The sequence below is a fragment of the Hordeum vulgare genome, chromosome 7H, assembly GCF_904849725.1.
Source record: "Hordeum vulgare subsp. vulgare chromosome 7H, MorexV3_pseudomolecules_assembly, whole genome shotgun sequence".
Classification (NCBI taxonomy): Eukaryota; Viridiplantae; Streptophyta; class Magnoliopsida; order Poales; family Poaceae; genus Hordeum; species Hordeum vulgare.
In genome coordinates, this window is record NC_058524.1 from 298961104 (window position 1) to 298981879 (window position 20776).

General features: G+C 49.0%; 1 protein-coding gene across 2 annotated transcripts; it reads right to left on the bottom strand.

The window, feature by feature from the left end:
• Positions 1–727: 727 nt before the first annotated feature.
• Positions 728–20228, bottom strand: LOC123408768. Of its 2 annotated transcripts, none has more exons than XM_045101813.1 (7): positions 20119–20228; positions 19403–19719; positions 18610–18695; positions 2681–2827; positions 1555–1678; positions 1132–1421; positions 728–1038 (listed from the first exon to the last, which is right to left on the bottom strand). In XM_045101813.1, the coding sequence occupies exons 2-7, from the start codon at positions 19596–19598 to the stop codon at positions 946–948; spliced, it is 936 nt and encodes a 311-aa protein (XP_044957748.1). In that variant the 5' UTR covers positions 19599–19719; positions 20119–20228; the 3' UTR covers positions 728–945. The 2 variants fall into 2 exon arrangements, with proteins under 2 accessions (XP_044957748.1, XP_044957749.1); XM_045101814.1 differs by having other exon boundaries at positions 20020–20120.
• Between the last annotated feature and the right edge of the window lie 548 nt (positions 20229–20776).

The window sequence follows — 20776 nt, forward strand, 5'->3', positions numbered from 1 at the left end:
ATAAGATACCGTGTGTGAAGTCGCAAAGTGATATGATGTGTTACATGCTATATATGTGTGACCTAGGATCAAGGTCCCGACACCACTTGCTCTAATTTATCTACTTGATTACATTTGAATTGCTTCTTTGAGTTGAACATTCTAAGGACCTAGCTCATACAATTGTGTTCCTCCTCTAATTAACTAATACCATTATGTGAAAGATTTATGATCATCGCAATGATGGTTATGCCCTACTACTTATATATAGATCATCATCTCATTCATTTTTCAGCCAGAATAATGAAAGTAAACATAAAGGGATCCAAAACTCATTGGAAGAGCATCTTCCCTTATTCAAAGAGGAATCAGAGTTCAACCTTATTATACTCCTATAAAGGATGGTGGAGTACCCGCCTTCCTAGGCTCGTCGAGGGCGAAGAGAGGCTCTTGCCATCCGTGGCTTGCTGTGGGAGCCTCTCGGGGCGACTCCGGACTCCATGGCGGTTACCTCGACACCGGCACCCCGACTTAATATCGACCACGGCTATCAGATATCTATCGGCGGAGGCTAACTGCTAAGCTAGTCAATTCTGTTACATGAAGCATGCATGGAGCATAAAAGTGATGTATGCACACATCAAAGTGGTGGAATAACAAAACTACTACCTCCTTCCTAAAATATAAGACGTTTTTGCAGTTTAAAATTACAAAAACGTCTTATATTTATATTTTGGGACTGAGGTGCTACATCAGAATCAGATGCATGCAGCAAATTTATTCATGTGTTAAAAAAAATTAGGGGACTGCAGGATTTCGATTCAGAAAGCCATAAGTTTCGAATGGTGTCAGCACTATGTTTCATAGAATATCTAACTCAACAACATTACCGACAAGGCGTACACACCTGTTTCGGCACACAGCAATACAGGCGGGATTTACAGTGTTTTGATGCGGATGGGCCATCTATAGTAGCTTCAGCATTTTTAGTCGCTCCTCGTGCTCGGGCTCAAGCTTCGGGGCCGAGTAGCTGCCGTGCAGATCTTCCACTACGTATTCCTGCATGAGAAAAAGTATCAAACCGAATTCATAATCTGAAAGAATAATACTGCCCTGGGGAAATAGCTCAACCAATGTGAGGGCGCCTCTTGCCTTTGTGAGTTCTCTTTTGGTCAGGATGTGATAATGCCTCTGCCAGATCCTCTGGACGGCCATAGTTGCCGCAAGGAAACCATATGCAATCCCAAGGATAGCGAACACGACGATGAAGAGCACCACCAGGGCAAAGCAAGCCTCCAAAGAAGCAGGGAGACAGTCCAGGATGCCCCAACCATAGCAGCAGTTCCGGCACCCAGCTAGGCACGGATCTTGGTTGTCGTTCAAGGACGAGCAGTGCACAATCAACCCGAAAAATCCAAGCAGCACAAAGAAAACCACAACCCCTTGAACATCAACACATGACACGTTAGGTAATTCAGTAACAGCAGTTTTATGTTGCTGTAACAACCAAAAGTTTTGCTCACTAATATAAATGGTACATATGCACCATTATAACAGAAGGTGTTATTCCAATACCTATGCAGTAGTAGAACGGTATTGGATGCTTTGACAAGATACGATCCCAACCATCACTGAAACTATTCCGGAAACTTCCGTCCCTGTCTAGAAAGTATGCAATTGCACTGATGATAGCAATAGTCTGCACAAAATGAAAATATATGCAAATAATTATTTTCCCTGACTGAATTTGGATTGAAAAAAATGCCCTAATATTCTAATAGTACATCATTATCTGTATACTCAAAATAAAAAGTGCATTAGTATTGCTTGGAGAGTGATGTAAATGGTAAGAGTCATTCCGTTCAGGAAAATAATTTGTATTTTGTGTTAGTTTGTATATTAACAGCAAGGTGTGGCGGAGATGCTCATGTTGAGATGGATATGCGACCACACAAGGAAGGACCGAATCCGGAACGATGATATACGAGATAGAGTTGAGGTAGCGCCAATTGAAGAGAAGCTTGTCTAACATCGTCCGAGATGGTTTGGGCATATTCAGCGCAGGCCTCCAGAAGCCCCGGTGCATAGCGGACGGTTAAAACATGCTGATAATGTCAAGAGAGGCCGGAGTAGACCGAACTTGACATGGAAAGAGTCCGTAAAAAGAGATCTAAAGGATTGGAGCATCACCAAAGAACTAGCCATGGACAGGGATGCGTGGAAGCTTGCTATCCATGTGCCAGAAGCATGAGTTGGTAGCGAGATCTTATGGGTTTCACCTCTAGCCTACCCCAACTTGTTTGGGACTAAAGGCTTTGTTGTTGTTGTTGTGTTAGTTTGTATATTAAACCTATAGTATCAATTTGTATTATGTGATCATTTGTACATTAAACCTGCAGTTCCGTCAAATTTACTCAAGATCGAAATATGCAAATTTTGAATAATGCAACTACCTCTCCAGATTCAATAGATTGGTGTTTCCATTGTTTAACTCAAGTAGGGAAATGTAACTTTGGATGCCTCAGGGTGGATTTTCTGAATTACATTATACAAACTTATAATGCATAAGTACTTCCAATTGTTGAAATCTGGAAGTTGTGCAACAGTACTAAATAAGAGCATCTCTAAAAACAAGATGTTGGATTTCATTTTACGAAGAAAAAGCATCAAAAAAGAAATGTTTTCAAATGTTAGAGCTTACAATTTGAACAGCAAGAAAACCAAGTATAACATCTCTTGCCACGAAGAGCCGGAACTTTATTTTGCGCCATGAGTTATCTTCCAGAGATTCCACTCGAAGATGGAACTGAGCTTTGCATGTTGTGCAGTGTGAGAATGCAAATCCTTCCTACAAGGCAGAAAAAAAGGGAAGCGGCATTTAACTTCATTTCCAAATCATAATGAATATATCAACGGAAAAAGTAGAAGGCATAGGCATCTAGTTAGGACTTAGGAAATCCTTAATACAAGGGGAATCATAAATAAAGCTCAATAAAGCACAAGTTGAACCTAGAGATTCTAATAAAATGTTCCAACAGTGATGTGCTAAGCCTTCCAGCTGCACAATTTGGCTGCCAAGTGTCTAAACCTAACCCTCCTAATTTTTTTTATTTTTTATTTTTGGAAACCTAACCCTCCTAATTAAGCGGAGCTTGACTCCTAATGGATATCACGTCGCCAATACAAGTCTAAAGCTTATAGCATCTTTGAAATCTCAGAAGCTGCCATTTGAAACAAGATTAATGAGGCTAGGTGGCAGGTTCTGATCACATTACTACCGCCAGATAAAAAGAAACTCTGGCCTGCAATTTTCCCCTCTAATATACAGTACACTTACTTCGTTTATGGTAGAAACTAGGGTTCTACCGGGTCTTGGCCGGAGGTTGTAGGGGAAGGAGGGAATCGCCCGTGGTCGCCGGTGCAGGGGCGCCGTCTCGCACGGATGAGGGCGGCGGCGCAATGGGAGAGGCGGCTAGGGTTAGGGCACCGGCTCCTAGTTGGAGCCGATCAAAATAGATTGATCTTTGCTTAATCTCAAAAGTGCTGATTACATGACTATATATAAGTTCCCTAGGCTATAATAAACTGGGCTAAGCCCCTAATATTATTAAGATAACTGGGCCAGTTTGGCTAACTAGGCCTCTGGTCATAACATCTCTCCCCGCCTGTGCAAACAGCTCGTCCTCGAGCTGGACATCTAGAAAATATTGGCGGAACTCCTTGAGCTGCTCCCAAGGTGCCTTCGGAGGGTTGAGCTGGTCCGAAGTACGTCATGCATCAAGGCCTGGAATGTCGCCGGCGCATTGGAGAGACCGAAAGGCATCACCAGAAACTCGAAGTGGTCGTGATGGGAACCAGAACGCAAATCGAGCATAGGGAATAAGCGTGGCCCTGGCGGCTCTTCCCGGAGCTCCTGCACAATCGATATAGGAAAATTGACCCTCGTCGTCCTGGCAGTGAGAGCACGGTAATCGAGGCAGAAACGCCATGAGCCCTCGGGCTTGTGAACAAGGAGCACCGGTAGAAGGTCGTCATGCCGCTGTAGGAGATGAGCCAACAGGGCAGCTCGGAGTCTGCTATGGCGATCGACAGTTGAGAGGGAACTGCTGGAGAAGTGCCACCCTTGCCCTTCCACTGCACCATGCGCCCTTGACGCCAGAAAGTCATGGTCAATGCGTTGAAGTCCCAAAGGATGGGTCCGAACGTCCGCAAGAAGTCGACGCCGAGGATGAAGTCGTAGAAGGCGTGGCTCATGAACAAGGCAGGGCGACTGGAGCTCGTCAAGTCCGTGCTCAGTGCCATCCCCATCCACCAAATGCTCGCCCTCACGCCCCCGAAGAAAACCCTGAAGCAGCTCGAGAAGATTCAGCGCGGATTCCTCTGGGCCGGCCGCGAGGCCGCCCACGGAGGGCACTATCACGTGAACTAGCGCCGGGTTTGCCGGCCGATCGAGTATGGTGGACTGGGAGTCCGCGACCTTGAGCGCACGGGGCTCACTCTCAGGCTCAGATGGCTATGGCTCTCGCGGACGGACACTGACCGTGCTTGGCATGGTCTGGACCTGCAGTTCACCCCCGAGGAGCGCGACCTCTTCCACGCCTCTACTACCATGCTGCTCGGGGATGGAACGACATATTTTCCGGGAGGACCGCTGGCTTCGCGGTCAATCCATCCGCGAGCACGCGCCCTCGCTGTACATGTGCATCCCCAAAAATCGCAGGAAATCGCGAACGGTGGCGGAGGGCATTGACGGCAATGCATGGGCGCGGGATATCCACGGCACCCTTGGCCTACAGGAGATTGGGCAGTACCTCCAACTATGGTTGCTTGTGTCCCACACCACCCTTTCCACAGAGCCGGACAAGCTAACCTGGAAGTGAACGGCCAACGGCAACTACACAGCAAGGTCATGTTACCGGGCCACCTTCCACGGATCCATCACCTGCCGCTCGTGGAAGCTGATTTGGAAGGGTTGGGCGCCGCCGAAGGTCAAGTTCTTTCATTGGCTCGCCAATCAGGACCGTTGCTGGACTGCAGAGCGTCTCGCCCGCCATGGCCTCACACACCACCCTCGGTGCCTCCTCTGCGATCAAGAGCCGGAAACGATACGGCACCTGCTGCTCACATGCCCATTCGCGAGGCAGACCTGGCATGAGGTCATGTCCTGGCTGCGCCTACCGACTCCGGTGCCAGACCAGGACGCCACACTCCAGGACTGGTGGTTGCGGGCTAGAGATGCCACGCCACACCCACTCCGCAAAACGCTGGCCTCGGTAGCACTCCTGGTGCCTTGGATGATCTGGAAGCATAGAAATGCGTGTGTATTTGACCATGTAACCCCATCGCTAGTTGAGCTCGCTGACAAGATCAAGGACGAGTCCAGAAGTTGGGCTAAGGCCGGGGCTAAAGGGATTAGGATCACCCTGCCTCCTTCCTGGGACGTCCATTGATCAATATGTAACACCGATGTGCTAGCCTCTTAGGAGGATGTATACCCCCCCCCCCCTTTCAATGCAATGAAACGCAAAGGCTTTTTGCGTTTTCTCGAAGAAAAAAAAAAGGATGAAGTCGTAGTTGCCCAAGTCGATGCCGACGCACGTGATGGCGAAGGACTCGTCGCCGATGAGGATGGGAACCTGCTGCGCAATTCCGTGGCAGCGAAGACGGTCACCATTAGCCACGGTAACTCGGAGTTGCTCGCCGCCCGTCGGCTGGAGGGCCAGGCGACGCATAGTAGACACGGGCAGGAAGTTGTGTGTAGAGCCCGTGTTAGGAGAGCTAAGAGGCGCTCCCTATTAACCGTCACTGGCAACAGCATCGTTGTTTCCGCTCGTATGCCGGCAAGGGCGTGCAGGGAGACCACGAGAGCGGTGGCCGACGCCGGGGCTGCCGCCTCGGCAAGCTCGAAGGGAGTTGTATCCTCCGCGACATACTCGTCCGCCTCCAGGTAGAAGAGGCGCGGCAGACGTGGCCTGGCACGTAGGGCTCATCGCAGTTGAAACATAACCCCTGGCGACGACGCTCGTTTTGTTCGGCCGGGGTTAGCCGACAGAACGGTAGAGTTGCTGCTGTGGCGGGCGTCCCTGTCGCCGGCTGGGCAGGCCGGCTGGATGCAGATATAGCAAGCTGAGGGGGTGGGCGAGGTGCCTGGGGCGGGAACGCCTGCTGCATAGCCACCGTCCGCTGCTCGAACGCGCGGGCATAGTACATGGCCATCTGGATGTTCTACGGTCCCCGAAGCTCGACGTCCACACGGATATGATCTGGCAAACCGCTGACGAAGAGCTCAGCCCGCTGACGGGCCGTCACGCCGGGCGCGTGGCACGCCAGGGCCTGGAAGTGGTCGGCGAAGTCCTGCACCGTGGAGGTGAAGGGGAGTCGGCCTAGCTCCGCCAGCCGGCTCCCGCGTATCGGCGGCCCGAAGCAAAGGAGACAAAGCTCGCGAAAGCGCTCCCATGGGGGCATGCTGTCCTCGTCCTGCTCGAGGGCGTAGTACCACGTCTGCGCGGCACCTCGGAGGTGATATGAGGCGAGCGAGGTGCGGTCCGACGCGAGCGTGCGTTGCCCCCGAAAGAACTGCTCACACTGATTAAGCCAGTTGAGGGGGTCCTCGGTGCCGTCGAAGGTGGCGAAGTCAAGCTTGGCGAAGCGCGGCGGTGTCTGAGTATGACCGTCGTGGCCGTACGGGTTGGCGGTGTGGAGCAGCATGGGGAGCGACGCCGGGTCGGTGGACGCACGGGGTCCCTCGTGAAACGGCTGCCCGTCGAGGCCGGTGTAGGGACCCACGGAGCTGGAGGGCCCGCCGTACTGCAGGGTGGGCGCCGGCTGTTCTGAGGCCATCGTATAGACCGGCTGCGGTGACGACCCGGCCAACCAGGCCGGAAGCGGTGACGGCGAAGGCGGGAACCGGACCTGGTGAATCGGGACTCCCACCGGCACGGTCGTAGCCGGCCCGGAGTGGAACGGCGCGGGCGCCTGCAGCTGCAGCAGCCGTTGTAAGGGGGAAACGGGCGCGGCGAAGGCCGCGAGGGTCGGCGAGTACCACTGCGGCCAGGGCGGGTTGGAGGCGGGAGGCGGCTGCAGCTGCAGCTAGGGCTGCAGCGGCCAGGCGAGCGCCACGGAGGCCGCCGGGTGCGGCGGTTGCCATGGCAGGAGCAGCGGCCCGGTGGCAGCGGCCGCCGGCGGCCCGTAGGGCCCGGCCAAGTAGAGACGGATGCCCTGGACCGCGGTGGCGAGATCGCGGATCGCTCCGGTGACTTCCTCTGGTGTGAAGACGGTGGGAACCGGCGCGGCGGAGGTGACCGGCACCGGCAGAGAAGGGGTGTCGGCCGTGGGGGCCAGCGGGGCGGTGGTGGTGGTCGGCAGCGGTGGTCGACAGCGAAAGGGTTGAGGTGGGCAGCGGAGAAGACATGATCGCACCTAAGCTACCTGATGATACCAAACTGGTAGAAACTAGGGTTCTACCGGGTCTTGGCCGGAGGTTGTAGGGGAAGGAGGGAATCGCCCGTGGTCGCCGGCGCAGGGGCGCCGTCTCGCACGGATGGGGGCGGCATCGCGATGGGAGAGGCGGCTAGGGTTAGGGCACCGGCTCCTAGTTGGAGCCGATCAAAATAGATTGATCTTTGCTTAATCTCAAAAGTGTTGATTACATGACTATATATAAGTTCCCTAGGCTATAATAAACTGAGCTAAGCCCCTAATATTATTAAGATAACTGTCTCAATATCCAATTGTTGTCTCAATATGGTTGTTTTACACATATAGCATAATGCTGGTTGTAGATTAGGAACATTTAGAGAATATGTAGCGAATCATATTCATGTATGTTTGGGACATATATATACAGTACAAACCGGCCTACACGTGTCCTCCAAGTTCATATCCCATATTAAAAGAAAAGATAGACCAGGAGAGTTATAGTTAGGAAGGAAACCATCGCATGCTATACCCTAATATTCTTACGCCCCCCCCCCCCCCCACACACACACACACCCACACCCACACCCAGCAGTCGAAGCATCACCAGAGTGGATGCCAAGACTCCATTCAAAAGCTTTGAATGAAAAAATCAGAACTCAGAAGTCCCTTGGTCATGATGTCGGCTAATTGTGAGCGGTTGGAACATGAACAATGCAAAATTGTCCAAGGGACACCTTTTCGCGGACAAATGAATATCCAACTCAATATGCTTGTGCAGCGATGATGAATTGGGTTGGCTGACAAGTAGACAGCAGAGACATTGTCACGACAGCAGAGACAGCCGAGGCCTTAGGTTTAAGCTTGTGTCCAATTCAGGAAGGCATTGGACACGTCAAGCTGGTTTACCAGCCAATGGCGAGACGCAGCAAGGCGAACAGTCACGGGCTTAACCATGGGACTGAAGGTCTCACCAAAGTCCACATCGGCATGTTGTGTGAAGCTACGTACAACCCTACGAGCTTTGTAGCAATCCAAAGAGCCATCTATTAAGCTTGTACCGAGATACCCACTTGTCGGTGGCGATGTTGGCATCACAGGGACGAGGCACAAGAGTATGTAAGGTTAGCATCCAACGCATTGAACTCCTGCATCGCACCACACCATGCATGGTCACGGAGTGCAGCACGGGCAAAGAGAAGGGTAGCAGAGGCAGGGAGATAAGAGGCAACATGGGTATTGGCGGCGGTTCACCTAAATAACCCCACGACGAGCACGCATGGCAATGGTGTGCACGAACACGTCGGAGGACCATAGCCCCAGAGCATGGGTAGGTGCAATCAGCACGGGGGGTGAAGATGGCAAAGGTGACGAGGCAACGAGCTTGACAGCAGAGCCGGAGGTCGCCGTGGTTGGTGCAAAGGCGCTGCTGGCCGAGCCAGGGTCGATTCGTGCCATGGCAACCGAGTCGGGCGAAGCAGCAAACCAATGGACGCGGCGCGGCAGGGGAATCTACTACTGGGGAAAGTGAGTTTGCTGCAATGATATCCGAAATGGCCGACCCGACAGGCAAAACCTCTCTTATGGCATCCATCGACAACGATGTAACTTAAAAGCTGAAGACATGGTCGTGGCAAGCTACCAGAGGGTAGGGCAGGCATGGCAGGGCCGCGACAGTGACAACAAGTAGTAGGCGGCACGAGTACCAAGATGGTGTTGTGCTGCATGGGTGCAATTGTGGGTGGAATTTACGAATCATGTCCCTGAAAGGAAAAACACGCTCGTCGAAGATGACATGGCATGATGGCACATGACTAGAAGCATGATCATAACATCGGTAACCGCGGTGATGAGGAGTATATCCAAATATGACACATGTGACGGAACACAGCGCGAGTTCATGGGGAGCAGTAGCCAAAGTGTTAGGATAGCACAAGCACCAAAAAATTCAAAGACGATACTAGGGAAAAGAAGTTGATGAGGTAAAATTTTGATGTGGGCGATAAGGACGAAGGTTGAGAAGATAGGTGGCGGTGCTAAGAGCTTCAGCCCAAAACTTTGAGGGAGATGAGCATGAAATGGCATGGCACGTACACTGTTATTCAACGTTTGAAGAATACGCTTGGCGCGACCATTTTGTTGAGAAGTATACTTGAGAAGTATACATGCATGAAACACGAAGATGAATGTCGTATGTGCAAAGAAATAACGGGAGGCGTTGTTATCGAACTCCTTGTCATTATCTGTTTGAAAACTCACAATTGATCTTTGAAATTGGGTGGCAAGAAAGGCGTGAAAAAGAGTGATAATGGGAAAAACCTCAGAATTACGAATTAAAGGGAACATCCAAGCATAATGGGAAAATGTATCAAGAATGACAAGATATCTACGTTAATCCAACAATTCATATCATCTCAATGGTGAGCACCTCAACATGTTTAACGTCCTAACTACCCACCACTGTCATTGGTTCTAATTTCACATCTCCGCTGTCAAATGATGTCGGCCTAACGAGCAAGATCCCTAAAAACCGTCCATAATTTTCTCCCGCAACAAATCCCATAATTTTCTCAATTCCCTTCGCACTCCTTTCTGCCCTCACACCACAAATGCCAACACATCACTTGCTGATCGCCGTCCGAGGTGAGCCCATATGTCGCCTTGAGTACAAAGTTCGCCGTGCTCCTTACACACTGTTGCTAAAGCGCACCGAGCACTGCCACGACTCATCGTGACATTCATGTGCACCGTTGAACGTGCTCTTCGACAGACTAGAGCGTGTTGCCCTCAACCTCACTGCCCCCTCCTCCCCTACCACCTTTGATGTCTGGTGGCACCACCCCGTTGTGCCCTTTCACATCCTCCACCAGACCCACCCCTCTCCACCCTCCCGATGAGCTCACGGGCACCTGAACATCACAGCTATTCTCCTCGTTCTCTAGGCCAGACCTCACTACCACCCTCCTATTCCCTGATGTGCTGGTTGAGCAATCCCGTCGACAAGTGGGTCGAGGTGATCCCGCAGGCCAAAACGCATTTTACCAGCTGCCTAATTTGGTTCGAAATCGAAATAGATTAGAGAATCGGGCATTCAAGAGACAAGATAGATGATTACCGTTGTATTTTTTCCTCATTATTTGTGTATTGATTTGTTGTGTTTTCGATTGGCAAGTATAATCAGGTTTGCCCTGTTAGAGTTATAATATAAGTCATGTACCCTTTTGTATTTATCCCAATATATAAGGGGTTTCCTGCATATAGTCCACCACCTGTACATGTATATATACCGGCCTATGGCCTCATGGGAATACAAGTTGCTTTCCTAACATGGTATTAGAGCCTAGGTTCTTTTTGCACGCGCAACTCGTGCTTTTCCCGATCTAGCTTTCCCACCTCTGGTGTCGGCCCTCGTCCCGCTTGCCTCGTCTCGCACGTGGAGGAGCTCCAGCCGCGTCTCTACAATCTCCCGACGCGTCGCTCCAATCCCGGGTCGAGGCGGCTCCATCTCCTCTCGCCAGATCGCATCTGGTAGGTCTTGGCGCGGCTCCATCGAGATCGACTCATTCCAGTCGCGTCGCTCCAGATTGGTCTTGGCTTCTCCCAATCCCGCACGTCCAGTTGCAGCGGCGGCTCCATCAAGATCGACTTCACCAGCGTCCTGTTGCAGCAGCGGCTCCATCAAGATCGACTTGTTCCAGTCGTCCGCGCCCGCCAGGACCGATCCAGTCACCGTCGCCCCTCCTCGATCTGCAACGCGCCGCCAGGACCGATCCAGTCGCCCCGCGACCCTGCCGTGTCGTCCGTTGACCGCGACCGTGTCGTGCTGTCCCAGGGACCCTGGCGTGTTGACCGCGACCCTGATCTGATCCAGCCGACGCGGTCTCCACCACCGACGCGGCCTCCAGATCGAGTCTCACCCTCTGCTGTCGATGCGGTTCCCTCCCGTTGACTGATTTCCTCCAAAAAAAAAGAGAAAAAAAAATTCTACTGCATCTGGCTATGTTGCTGTCCCTCGCTGTTCGGTGATCTTCAATGGTACCAACTACACCGAGTTCACTGGCTTCATGCGCATTCACATGCGTGGCATCCGTCTCTAGGGAGTTCTCTCTGGCGAGGTCTGTTGTCCGCCACGTCCGGTTCCTCCTATGGCTCCCAGCCCTCCGACTCCACCGGTTCTTCCCGTGGATGCTCCTCAAGCTACGAAGGATGCGGCTAAGGTTGCTGATGAAGCTGCTATTCGTGCTTATGATGAGAAGGTTTTAACTTATGAGGAGGCTCTTCAGGTGTATCATGGTGCTCTGTCTGTTTACACCCAGTGGCTTGATGATGATGCCCGTGCTGCAGCTGTTCTCACTGCCAGTGTTCTGCCTCAGTTTGCCTCAGAGTTTCTGGGCCTTCCTACTGTCTTTGAGATGTGGACTCGCCTTCGTCAGCGCTATGAGCCCTCCGGTGATGCCTTATACCTCTCTGTGGTTCGTCGGGAGCATGTTCTTCAGCAGGGTGACTCTACTGTTGATGACTTCTATGCACAGAGTTCTGCTATCTGGCGTCAGCTTGATTTTCTCCGCAGTGCAGGTTGTCGTAGTTGCCCCTGTTGCCAGGCTGTCCAGGACGATTTGGAGTTTCAACGCGTCTAAGAGTTCCTGTCTAGGCTCCGTAAGGAGTTTGAGCCTCGTCGTGCTCAGTTGTTTGCTCGTGGCCGTATTTCTCTCATGGAGGCGCTTTCTGAGATTCGTGCTGAGGAGACTCGCTTACGTGGTGCTGGTTTGCTGGAGGTTCCCTCGGTGCTCGCTGCTCGGGCTCTTTCTACGTCACCTCCTGCACCGACCCCTTCTCGCTCGAGTGCTCCGTCGCTCTTGCCCACTCCTTCTAGAGGCTCAGGTCGCCCCCGTCCACATTGTGGCTACTGCAACAATGATGGTCATATTGAGTCCAACTGCTACACGAAGAAGAAACACTTGCGCAAGGCGCGATCATCATCTACAGCAACTTCGTCAACTACCTCGACAGCTTCAGCCATCACTTTGACTGAGCAGGATATTCTGAGACTTAAGCGTCTGCTCGCTGCTTCAGGTTCTTCCTCGACGGGTACTGCTGGTTCTGTGACTGAGGCTTCCCGCATTGAGCAACCACCTTCTACACAGTCAGGTACATCCCCATGGGTTCTGGACTCTGGAGCTTCTTTTCATATGACTTCTAATTCTTCCACTCTGTCCTCTCTTCGATCACTTGATTCTCATGTTCATGTCCTCACCGCTGATGGTACTCCCCTTCCTGTCGTTAGTAGAGGCACTCTTACCACTCCTTATTCTGTTCCTGATGCTGCTCATGTTCCTCGACTTACCATGAATCTGTTTTCCGCTGGTCAACTTGCTGATTCTGGTTGTCGTGTCATCCTTGACCTTGACTCTTGTTCTGTCCAGGACCGTCGCACGCACACTCTGGTTGAGGCTGGTCCTTGTCGCCGTGATTCCGAGGGTCTATGGGAGTTGGACTGGCTTCATGTTCCTTCCGCTGCCCACTCTATCGCCAGTTCATCCGCTCTGGTCGCCTCGGCTACTGGTTCCTTCCAGCAGTGGCATCATCGACTTGGTCATCTGTGTGGTTCTCGTTTGTCGTCGTTAGTTCGTCGAGGTCTTCTGGGGTCTGTCTCAGGAGATGCCTCTTTAGAGTGTCAGGGTTGTCGTCTTGGCAAGCAGATTCAGTTACCATACCCACATAGTGAGTCGGTGTCTAAGCGTCCTTTTGATTTAGTTCATTCCGATGTATGGGGTCCGGCTCACTTCGCTTCGAAAGGGGGTCATAAATACTATATTATTTTCATAGATGACTTCTCTCGTTACACATGGCTTTATTTCATGACTTCTCGTAGTGAGGTGTTGTCCATTTATAAGCGTTTTGCTGCCATGGTTCATACTCAGTTCTCTTCTCCCATTCGTGCGTTCCGTGCTGGCTCCGCTGGCGAGTATATCTCTAAGATGTTGCGTGGTGTTCTTGCTGAGCAAGGGACTCTCTCTCAATTCTCTTGTCCTGGTGCTCACGCTCAGAATGGTGTGGCTGAGCGCAAGCATCGTCATCTTCTTGAGACGGCTCGTGCTTTGATGATTGCTGCCTCTCTCCCGCCTCATTTTTGGGCTGAGGCCGTCTCCACCTCCACCTATCTTATCAATTTCCAGCCTTCCGCTGCTCTACAAGGTGGTGTTCCTTTCGAGCGTCTTTTTGACCGTTCTCCCGATATTCGATGCTTCGCTTGTTTGGTTGTGTTTGCTATGTTCTTCTTGCCCCCCGCGAATGCACCAAACTGACCGCTCAGTCTGTTGAGTGTGTCTTCTTAGGCTATAGTGATGAGCATAAGGGCTATCGTTGTTGGGATCCTATCGGTCGTCAGATGCGTATCTCTCGGGATGTGACTTTCGATGAGTCTCGTCCCTTCTACCCACGCCCATCTTCCTCGACCTTTTTAGTGGAGGATATCTCTTTCCTCACTTTTCTTGACACACCTATCACACCCGTCGAGCCTTTGCCTATTCGTTCCGCTCCCTCTGCTTCTCCACCTCCAGTCGATTTGTCGCCACCATCTTCCACGGTCTCCTCGTCTAGCATGTCACCGGATTCTACACCTTCATCTCCGGTGACTTCTTCGTCGCCACTTCCCGATTCTACCTTGGCGATTCCTCCTTCCATTGTTCCATCTTTTCCTCAGTGTTACACTCGTTGTTCACGTTCTGTGGATGCCTCTGTGGATGTGTCGTCATCCTCGTCTCAGCCTACCTATAGCTTGCCTTCTCGTCCTCGTCCGCCTGTTGATCGCTTTGGATTTTTCACCGCTGGTGCTGCTGTTCTTGAGCCGACTACTTATCATCAGGCTGTTGTTCATCCTGAATGGCAGTTTGCGATGGCAGAGGAGATTGCTGCTCTTGAACGCACTGGTACGTGGGATCTTGTTTCCCTTCCTCCCGGAGTCCGTCCCATCACTTGTAAGTGGGTCTACAAGGTTAAGACTCGCTCTGATGGTTCTCTTGAGCGTCACAAAGCTCGTCTTGTGGCTCGTGGTTTTCAGCAGGAGCATGGTCGTGATTATGACGAGACTTTTGCTCCTGTGGCTCATATGACCACTGTTCGTACACTTCTTGCCGTGGCCTCTACACGCCACTGGTCTATCTCTCAGCTTGATGTTAAGAATGCTTTTCTTAATGGTGACCTGCGTGAGGACGTGTACATGCACCCACCACCTGGGTATTCTGTTTCTGATGACATGGTATGTCGTCTTCGTCGCTCTCTCTATGGCCTTAAGCAAGCCCCCCGCGCCTGGTTTGAACGTTTTGCGTCTGTGGTGATTGCCGTTGGTTTTTCACCCAGTGTTCATGATCCAGCATTGTTTATTCACCTTTCTCCTCGTGGTCGGACTCTTCTTCTTCTCTATGTTGATGACATGGTCATCACTGGGGATGACCCCGAGTATATTGCCTTTGTTAAGTCCCGTCTTAATGAGCAGTTCCTTATGTCTGATCTTGGACCTCTTCGCTACTTTCTTGGGATTGAAGTTTCTTCTACCTCTGATGGCTTCTTTATATCCCAGGAAAAGTATATCCAGGATCTTCTTGCTCGTGCTGCTCTTACTGATGAGCGCATTGTTGAGACTCCTATGGAGCTCAATGTTCACCTTTGTGCTACTGATGGTGATCACCTGCCTGACCCGACACGTTATCGTCATCTTGTTGGCAATCTTGTTTACCTAGCTGTCACTCGTCCGGATATCTCTTATCCGGTTCATATTCTGAGTCAGTTCGTCTCTGCTCCCACATCGGTTCACTATAGTCATCTCCTCCGTGTTCTCCGATATCTTCGGGGCACGATCTCTCACCATCTATTCTTTCCTCGCTCCAGTTCTTTACAGCGTCAGGCCTATTCGGATGCTACGTGGGCTAGTGATCCTTCAGATCGCCGTTCACTTTCTGCTTACTGTGTTTTTCTTGGTGGTTCTCTCATTGCCTGGAAAACGAAGAAACAGATTGCAGTTTCCCGTTCGAGTGCAGAAGCTGAGTTGCGAGCGATGGCTCTTTTGACGGCAGAGGTGACTTGGTTACGGTGGTTACTTCAGGATTTTGGTGTTTCTGTCACTACACCGACTCTGCTCTTATCTGAGAGTACAGGTGCTATTAGCATTGCGCGCGACCCTGTGAAGCATGAGCTCACCAAGCATATTGGCGTTCATGCTTTCTATGTGCGCGATGTTGTGCAGGATCAGGTTATTGCTCTTCAGTATGTGCCTTCCGAGTTACAGTTGGCGGATTTCTTGACGAAGGCCCAGACTAGAGCACAACATGGCTTTTATCTCTCCAAACTCAGTGTTGTTCATCCACCATGAGTTTGAGGGGGGTGTTAGAGTTATAATATAAGTCATGTACCCTTTTGTATTTATCCCAATATATAAGGGGTTTCCTGCATATAGTCCACCACCTGTACATGTATATATACCGGCCTATGGCCTCATGGGAATACAAGTTGCTTTCCTAACATGCCCAGCGCCTTCCACAGTTGCACTCCTTCATTTTTCCTGCTTTCGTAGTTTGTAGAATTGTAGTTCCAAATCGATGAAATCGTAGAGAGGAACTCTCTTTTCTTTTAAGAAAAAAAATCAGGTTTGCCCAAGCATCTTTTTGGTAAACCCATTTTTTGCAGGCAAATATTGTTTGTAGCCGTTGATGTAATCTGGCAGCCCATATGTCCATAGGGTTCTCTCAATCTGTGAACCATGCAGGACATTTGCAGCTGACCGCGAGCGAGCCCTCATGGCAGGGCTAGAGGAGTTGAAGAATAAGTTGCAACCCTTGCTGGTCGGTGACACTGACAAAGGCAGCATCAGTACTAGGGTTGCTTTCCAGAAGGATACCTACGATTCCTATGTGGTAAACACACGTCATCATTCTATCTTCACGCCTGCATTAGTTGTGGACTACCTTTTTTGAATGAAAGAAATTTGTTTACCGCTCATTGAGCTTTGTTTTAGTCTTTGGTGCATCTGTGAAGTTAGATGTGCAAATGTGTGTTATGTTTTTCTTCCATGAAGATGTCTGACGGGGGAACAAAAAGTAGATCATTTGGTGAGTATAACATTAATGAGCATGGCTTTCATAAGCGAAGTACTGGGCCAAACAAGTCACATACCGGAGAGAAGGCATACCGATGTACCTCTGAAGACATGCATATATTTGGTCCCATTGGAGATGGAGCAAGTAGTGCTGTGTAGATAGCTATTTCTATACCACTTCACCGAATTTTTGGCTTGATTAAGATAAAACATTTTCAACAAGGTGCACATTTTAATGTCTGAAATGCAGCTTACAACCACACTGTTGTGCACTTCTGTTTTTTTTTGTGTGTGTGTGTGTTTCCATGAACATCCCAATAGACCCAAAGTGGTCGGACCCTTCCCCGGACCCTACGCAAATGGGAGCTACATGCACCGGGCTGCCCTTTTTTCCATGAACATCCCAATAAGGGTGTTTTCATTTTTAATCCCCTATAATAGTTGTTCGTTCTACTTCATTGAACTGAACATATGAAGAAGATTGTGAGAAATTGAATCCTATTGTTTGTACCTACACTCAAATGAAACTTGTGGAAAAAACATTTCAGCCCAACGGACACACAGACTCCCTCTACTTTGTGGTCAGCTCCGTCTGCACTGTGACGACGCGCTCATCGACCACAGGCACACAGCCACAAACCCTCCGCTGAGCACCACAGACGGCTCCTCAATGATGACCACACACGTAGTCTTGGCTGCCTGCATTGTGCGGTGATGCAGTCAGAGTAAGCAGCAAGATGACAGGCGTCCCCATCTGCCTTGCCTTTGCTGGTGACCCACAACAGAGCACCAGGATACTAATATGATAGGTGGTGTGATACGAGATACGCATTTAGCTCACTCTTATTCGCTATTACTTTCCTTGCTGATGCAATTGCTCATGTGAAATTTCGGTCTACATTGCACAATAATTTCCAGCAAAGAGCATGTGATTTTCCTTTTTCCATGATTGGGGATATGCAGTGTTCTTTTCTACTTTTCGAATGGGAACATGTGAACAAATCATTTATGTGCTCCGAGATTCACTGTACACTGTTCTGAGTTGCAGTGAGCAAATTCTCTACAAGAACACAACTTCGTCTAAAAGGGTTATTTAAATATATACTCCCTCCGTCCCACACTAAAAGACGTTTTTGCAAGCTATTTAAATATAAGACATGTTGTATTGTGGGACGGAGGGGGTATATTCACCCTCTGAACCTTCCATTTTTGGGATCATTGTCTTCTTGATTTTTAGGAAACAGAGTCTACATTCTTTACCATTCAAGGTGTATGTGCACATGAAGCCATACATACCAATAATGATTGTGAGACAAAGCACCAACATTTTTTTGTTCATTCCGTGGGCATGTACTGAGATGTCTTGCGAACATAGAAGAGGCCTGAGCCGCAGATTCCCTTATTTCTCTTCTTTCTCATCTATCGAAAAAGGATGAATTAAAATGGATTGATTCGAAGCCACTTCTGACTTGGATTGATAAAACGAGAAGATTATTGGATTGGATTGTTGGTTATTTAACCCTCGGACTTGGACTCCATATCTCATATCACTTCCAGATATGTATAAGCAGTTCTAATTATTGGTATACAGCTATACATGTGCTTGTATGCTTAATGTTGTTTTTGTTATCGTTGTCTCGTTTTTATATGCACTTACTCTGATCTTCAATACCAAATAAATGCAATTAAATATATTCGATTATGGATCTAATGATATTGATTTGATCTGTGAATGTTGATATTCTTATCCTATAAACTTGGTCATATTTCACAAAATATAACTTTAAGACAAAACTATTATGCGAAGTATTTTGACATGGAGGGGGCATATGTAGCTCATTCACCATATGAAGAACTCAGTTGGTAATAACTAAGACATGACAAATGCACACGATGAGAACTTCTTTCCAGGCCACTCCAATCTGACTACATACTCTTAACTTAACAGACTCCATGACCAAAACTCTTCAACTAAATCAACACTATAACCTAAAGTTTCATTAGTATATTTCCTGATAATTAGGGCATTACACGTGCAAGCGTTACTAGTATACTGTAAGATAGAAAGGAACCAAATCCTTCCGAAATTCATATGGAAAATGCAACACTAGAAGGGACAGTACCTTCACAGACCTCCAATGGTCTAGGCACGAACGGTGAACAAACTGCTGAGTTCCCTTGCACATGCAAGGTGATATTAGCTCATCACCTGCATAAAAATAGATTCATGTAAAATATGGAAGCTTAGAAATTGCTGACCTGAAATGGACAAACTGCAGCACCCAACCAGTATGTCTTTTCTAAATACTAACTACAACCCAAGCTATAAAAGGCAATATTGGCCTGTTAGCCTAATGTACATCCTGAAGACTAAACAGTTGAGACAAATTACCCTATTAGGTCTACTAAAACAAAACCGTGCAAAAATTATACTTATTCCTGCTAGAACTTGAACTGGTTAGTTAGTGTTAGCTTTAGGTTTCAGACATCGCAATGTGAACATGGGCCTTCTTCTCTTGTCCTATTTATGATACAAACCTTCAATTAAAGCAAGTGTTGCAAAACAAAACAAAACAAAAACGAACTGCTAGCACTACAATTCAATTTCAATGCTACCCTGATCTGCTGGCACACATCCTATAACCTAAGCTTTGCCTATTGGGTTCCATTACAGAGCAAAGATCACAAAGAGATTTTGGATTAGTTGAAAGATGCCAAACAACTGTGTACATGTAACCAACACTTTCTTCTACTTGCTGCAGTCAGACAAGAAGCAAACTAGACATAGACAAAATCATTACCAAATTGAACTAAAGCAATCAAATTGACACACAAAAAACTGTATCCCCTATACATAGGATGATAATCAACAGTTCAACACAACAAAATAGCATCTCCGATACATAAGATTGTCACCTATCTCCGACTCGGCCTCAAGGCAAATGCGGCAGCACGCGGCATAAGAACCATCGGTCTCCTCATCCTCAATCTCCAACACCGTTACGGTTGCCGGCTGAGGTGGCGAGAGCTGGGGCAATGAGCCTGACTGATCCTTCCTCTCGAGGAGAGGGTCTGAATCACTCATGACCGTCTCTTCCTCCCTCCTCTCCATCCGCCTCAGATGTCCTCTAGTCCAGATTTTTAGCCACGACAATAATGTCCGCGGATAGTTTCAATAGCTAGGTAGCGTTTGCATACAACCTCAAAAAACAGGTAGCTTTGGCATACGGAGTCTGAAATTCCACAAAGAAAAATATAATCAGAATGGGAACGGCCTATGACAATTGCCTGACCTGCCGATGGAACCACTAATTCAGTACAAAAATCGTGGAAAATTAATTGTATTCCAAACAGTGTGCCTGAAAATCAACCCCAAAAAATCCAGTAATTCCCCACCAAAGTGCGTCTCCCCGAGACGCATGGCAACATCTCAAACACAAATTTGGGCAAAGGCCGAGACCCAAAACAAAATTTCCCACCATCTAGCCCAACAGAAACACCGAGAAAAATGTAAAGGATCGAGAAAAAGTCACCACGAGAACGCGACTTCCAGATCAGGAAGCCCCAAGAGATGAACAAACGAAGCGAGAAATCGTCAGCGCAAAGGGAGCACGAAGAAGAAGAAGCCCTACCTAAATCCGTTTGCAACTTTCCTCTCACGGGAAGGCTTGGAAGGGGGGAGATTCTCCGTGAGAAGCAGCAAGGAAGCGGACGCGATAGTACCAAACTTGAAGGTCTTTTTTTTTTAGGGACCAAACTTTTTTTCTTTTGCCTCTAAGGGGACCAAACTTTTTTTTTAACGCAAGCACTCATATACACGCGCATACATTCACTCTTATGAACGCACGCATGCACATCGTGCCCCTATGAATACCTCCGAAAGACTAAGTCGGCATGTCATCTTAAGATTTACGAAGTCACCGTAGGCGCCTCGTCGTCGTCGGGAAGGTCTCCTTCTACTCAAAGTGTATCGCCGAAAATCCTGAAATAAATCCACGAATAATGCAAGTATGAGAACTTAAACCGTGTGGGCTGGAGATACCATGCGAAGGGGACCAAACTTGAAGGTCGTAGTGCATAAAGCGGTGAAATATTCTACAAAGCACCTTCCTAATAAGATATCAAATACTAATAACTTTTCTTAAAACTTTTTTTTTTAATTATTTGGATTGCTAAGTAAGTAAAGGACACGCGTGCTCGACATCACATCTCATGTTGCGGTTTTGCAAGGCCAAGGTGAGCGCCTTCACCCCCCCCCCCTTCCTCTAGCGCCTTCAACCGCAAACTTTT

Bases quoted from the DNA above. Each gene is read 5' to 3' on its own strand.
- LOC123408768 (XM_045101813.1), bottom strand. From the start codon at position 19,598: ATGGAGAGGAGGGAGGAAGAGACGGTCATGAGTGATTCAGACCCTCTC. The intron at 18,696-19,402 runs GTGACAATCTTA...ATTTTTATGCAG, and splicing joins TGAGGCCGAGTCGGAGATAG to GTGATGAGCTAATATCACCT. The intron at 1,679-2,680 runs GTAAGCTCTAAC...CATTTTGTGCAG, and splicing joins GTTTTCTTGCTGTTCAAATT to ACTATTGCTATCATCAGTGC.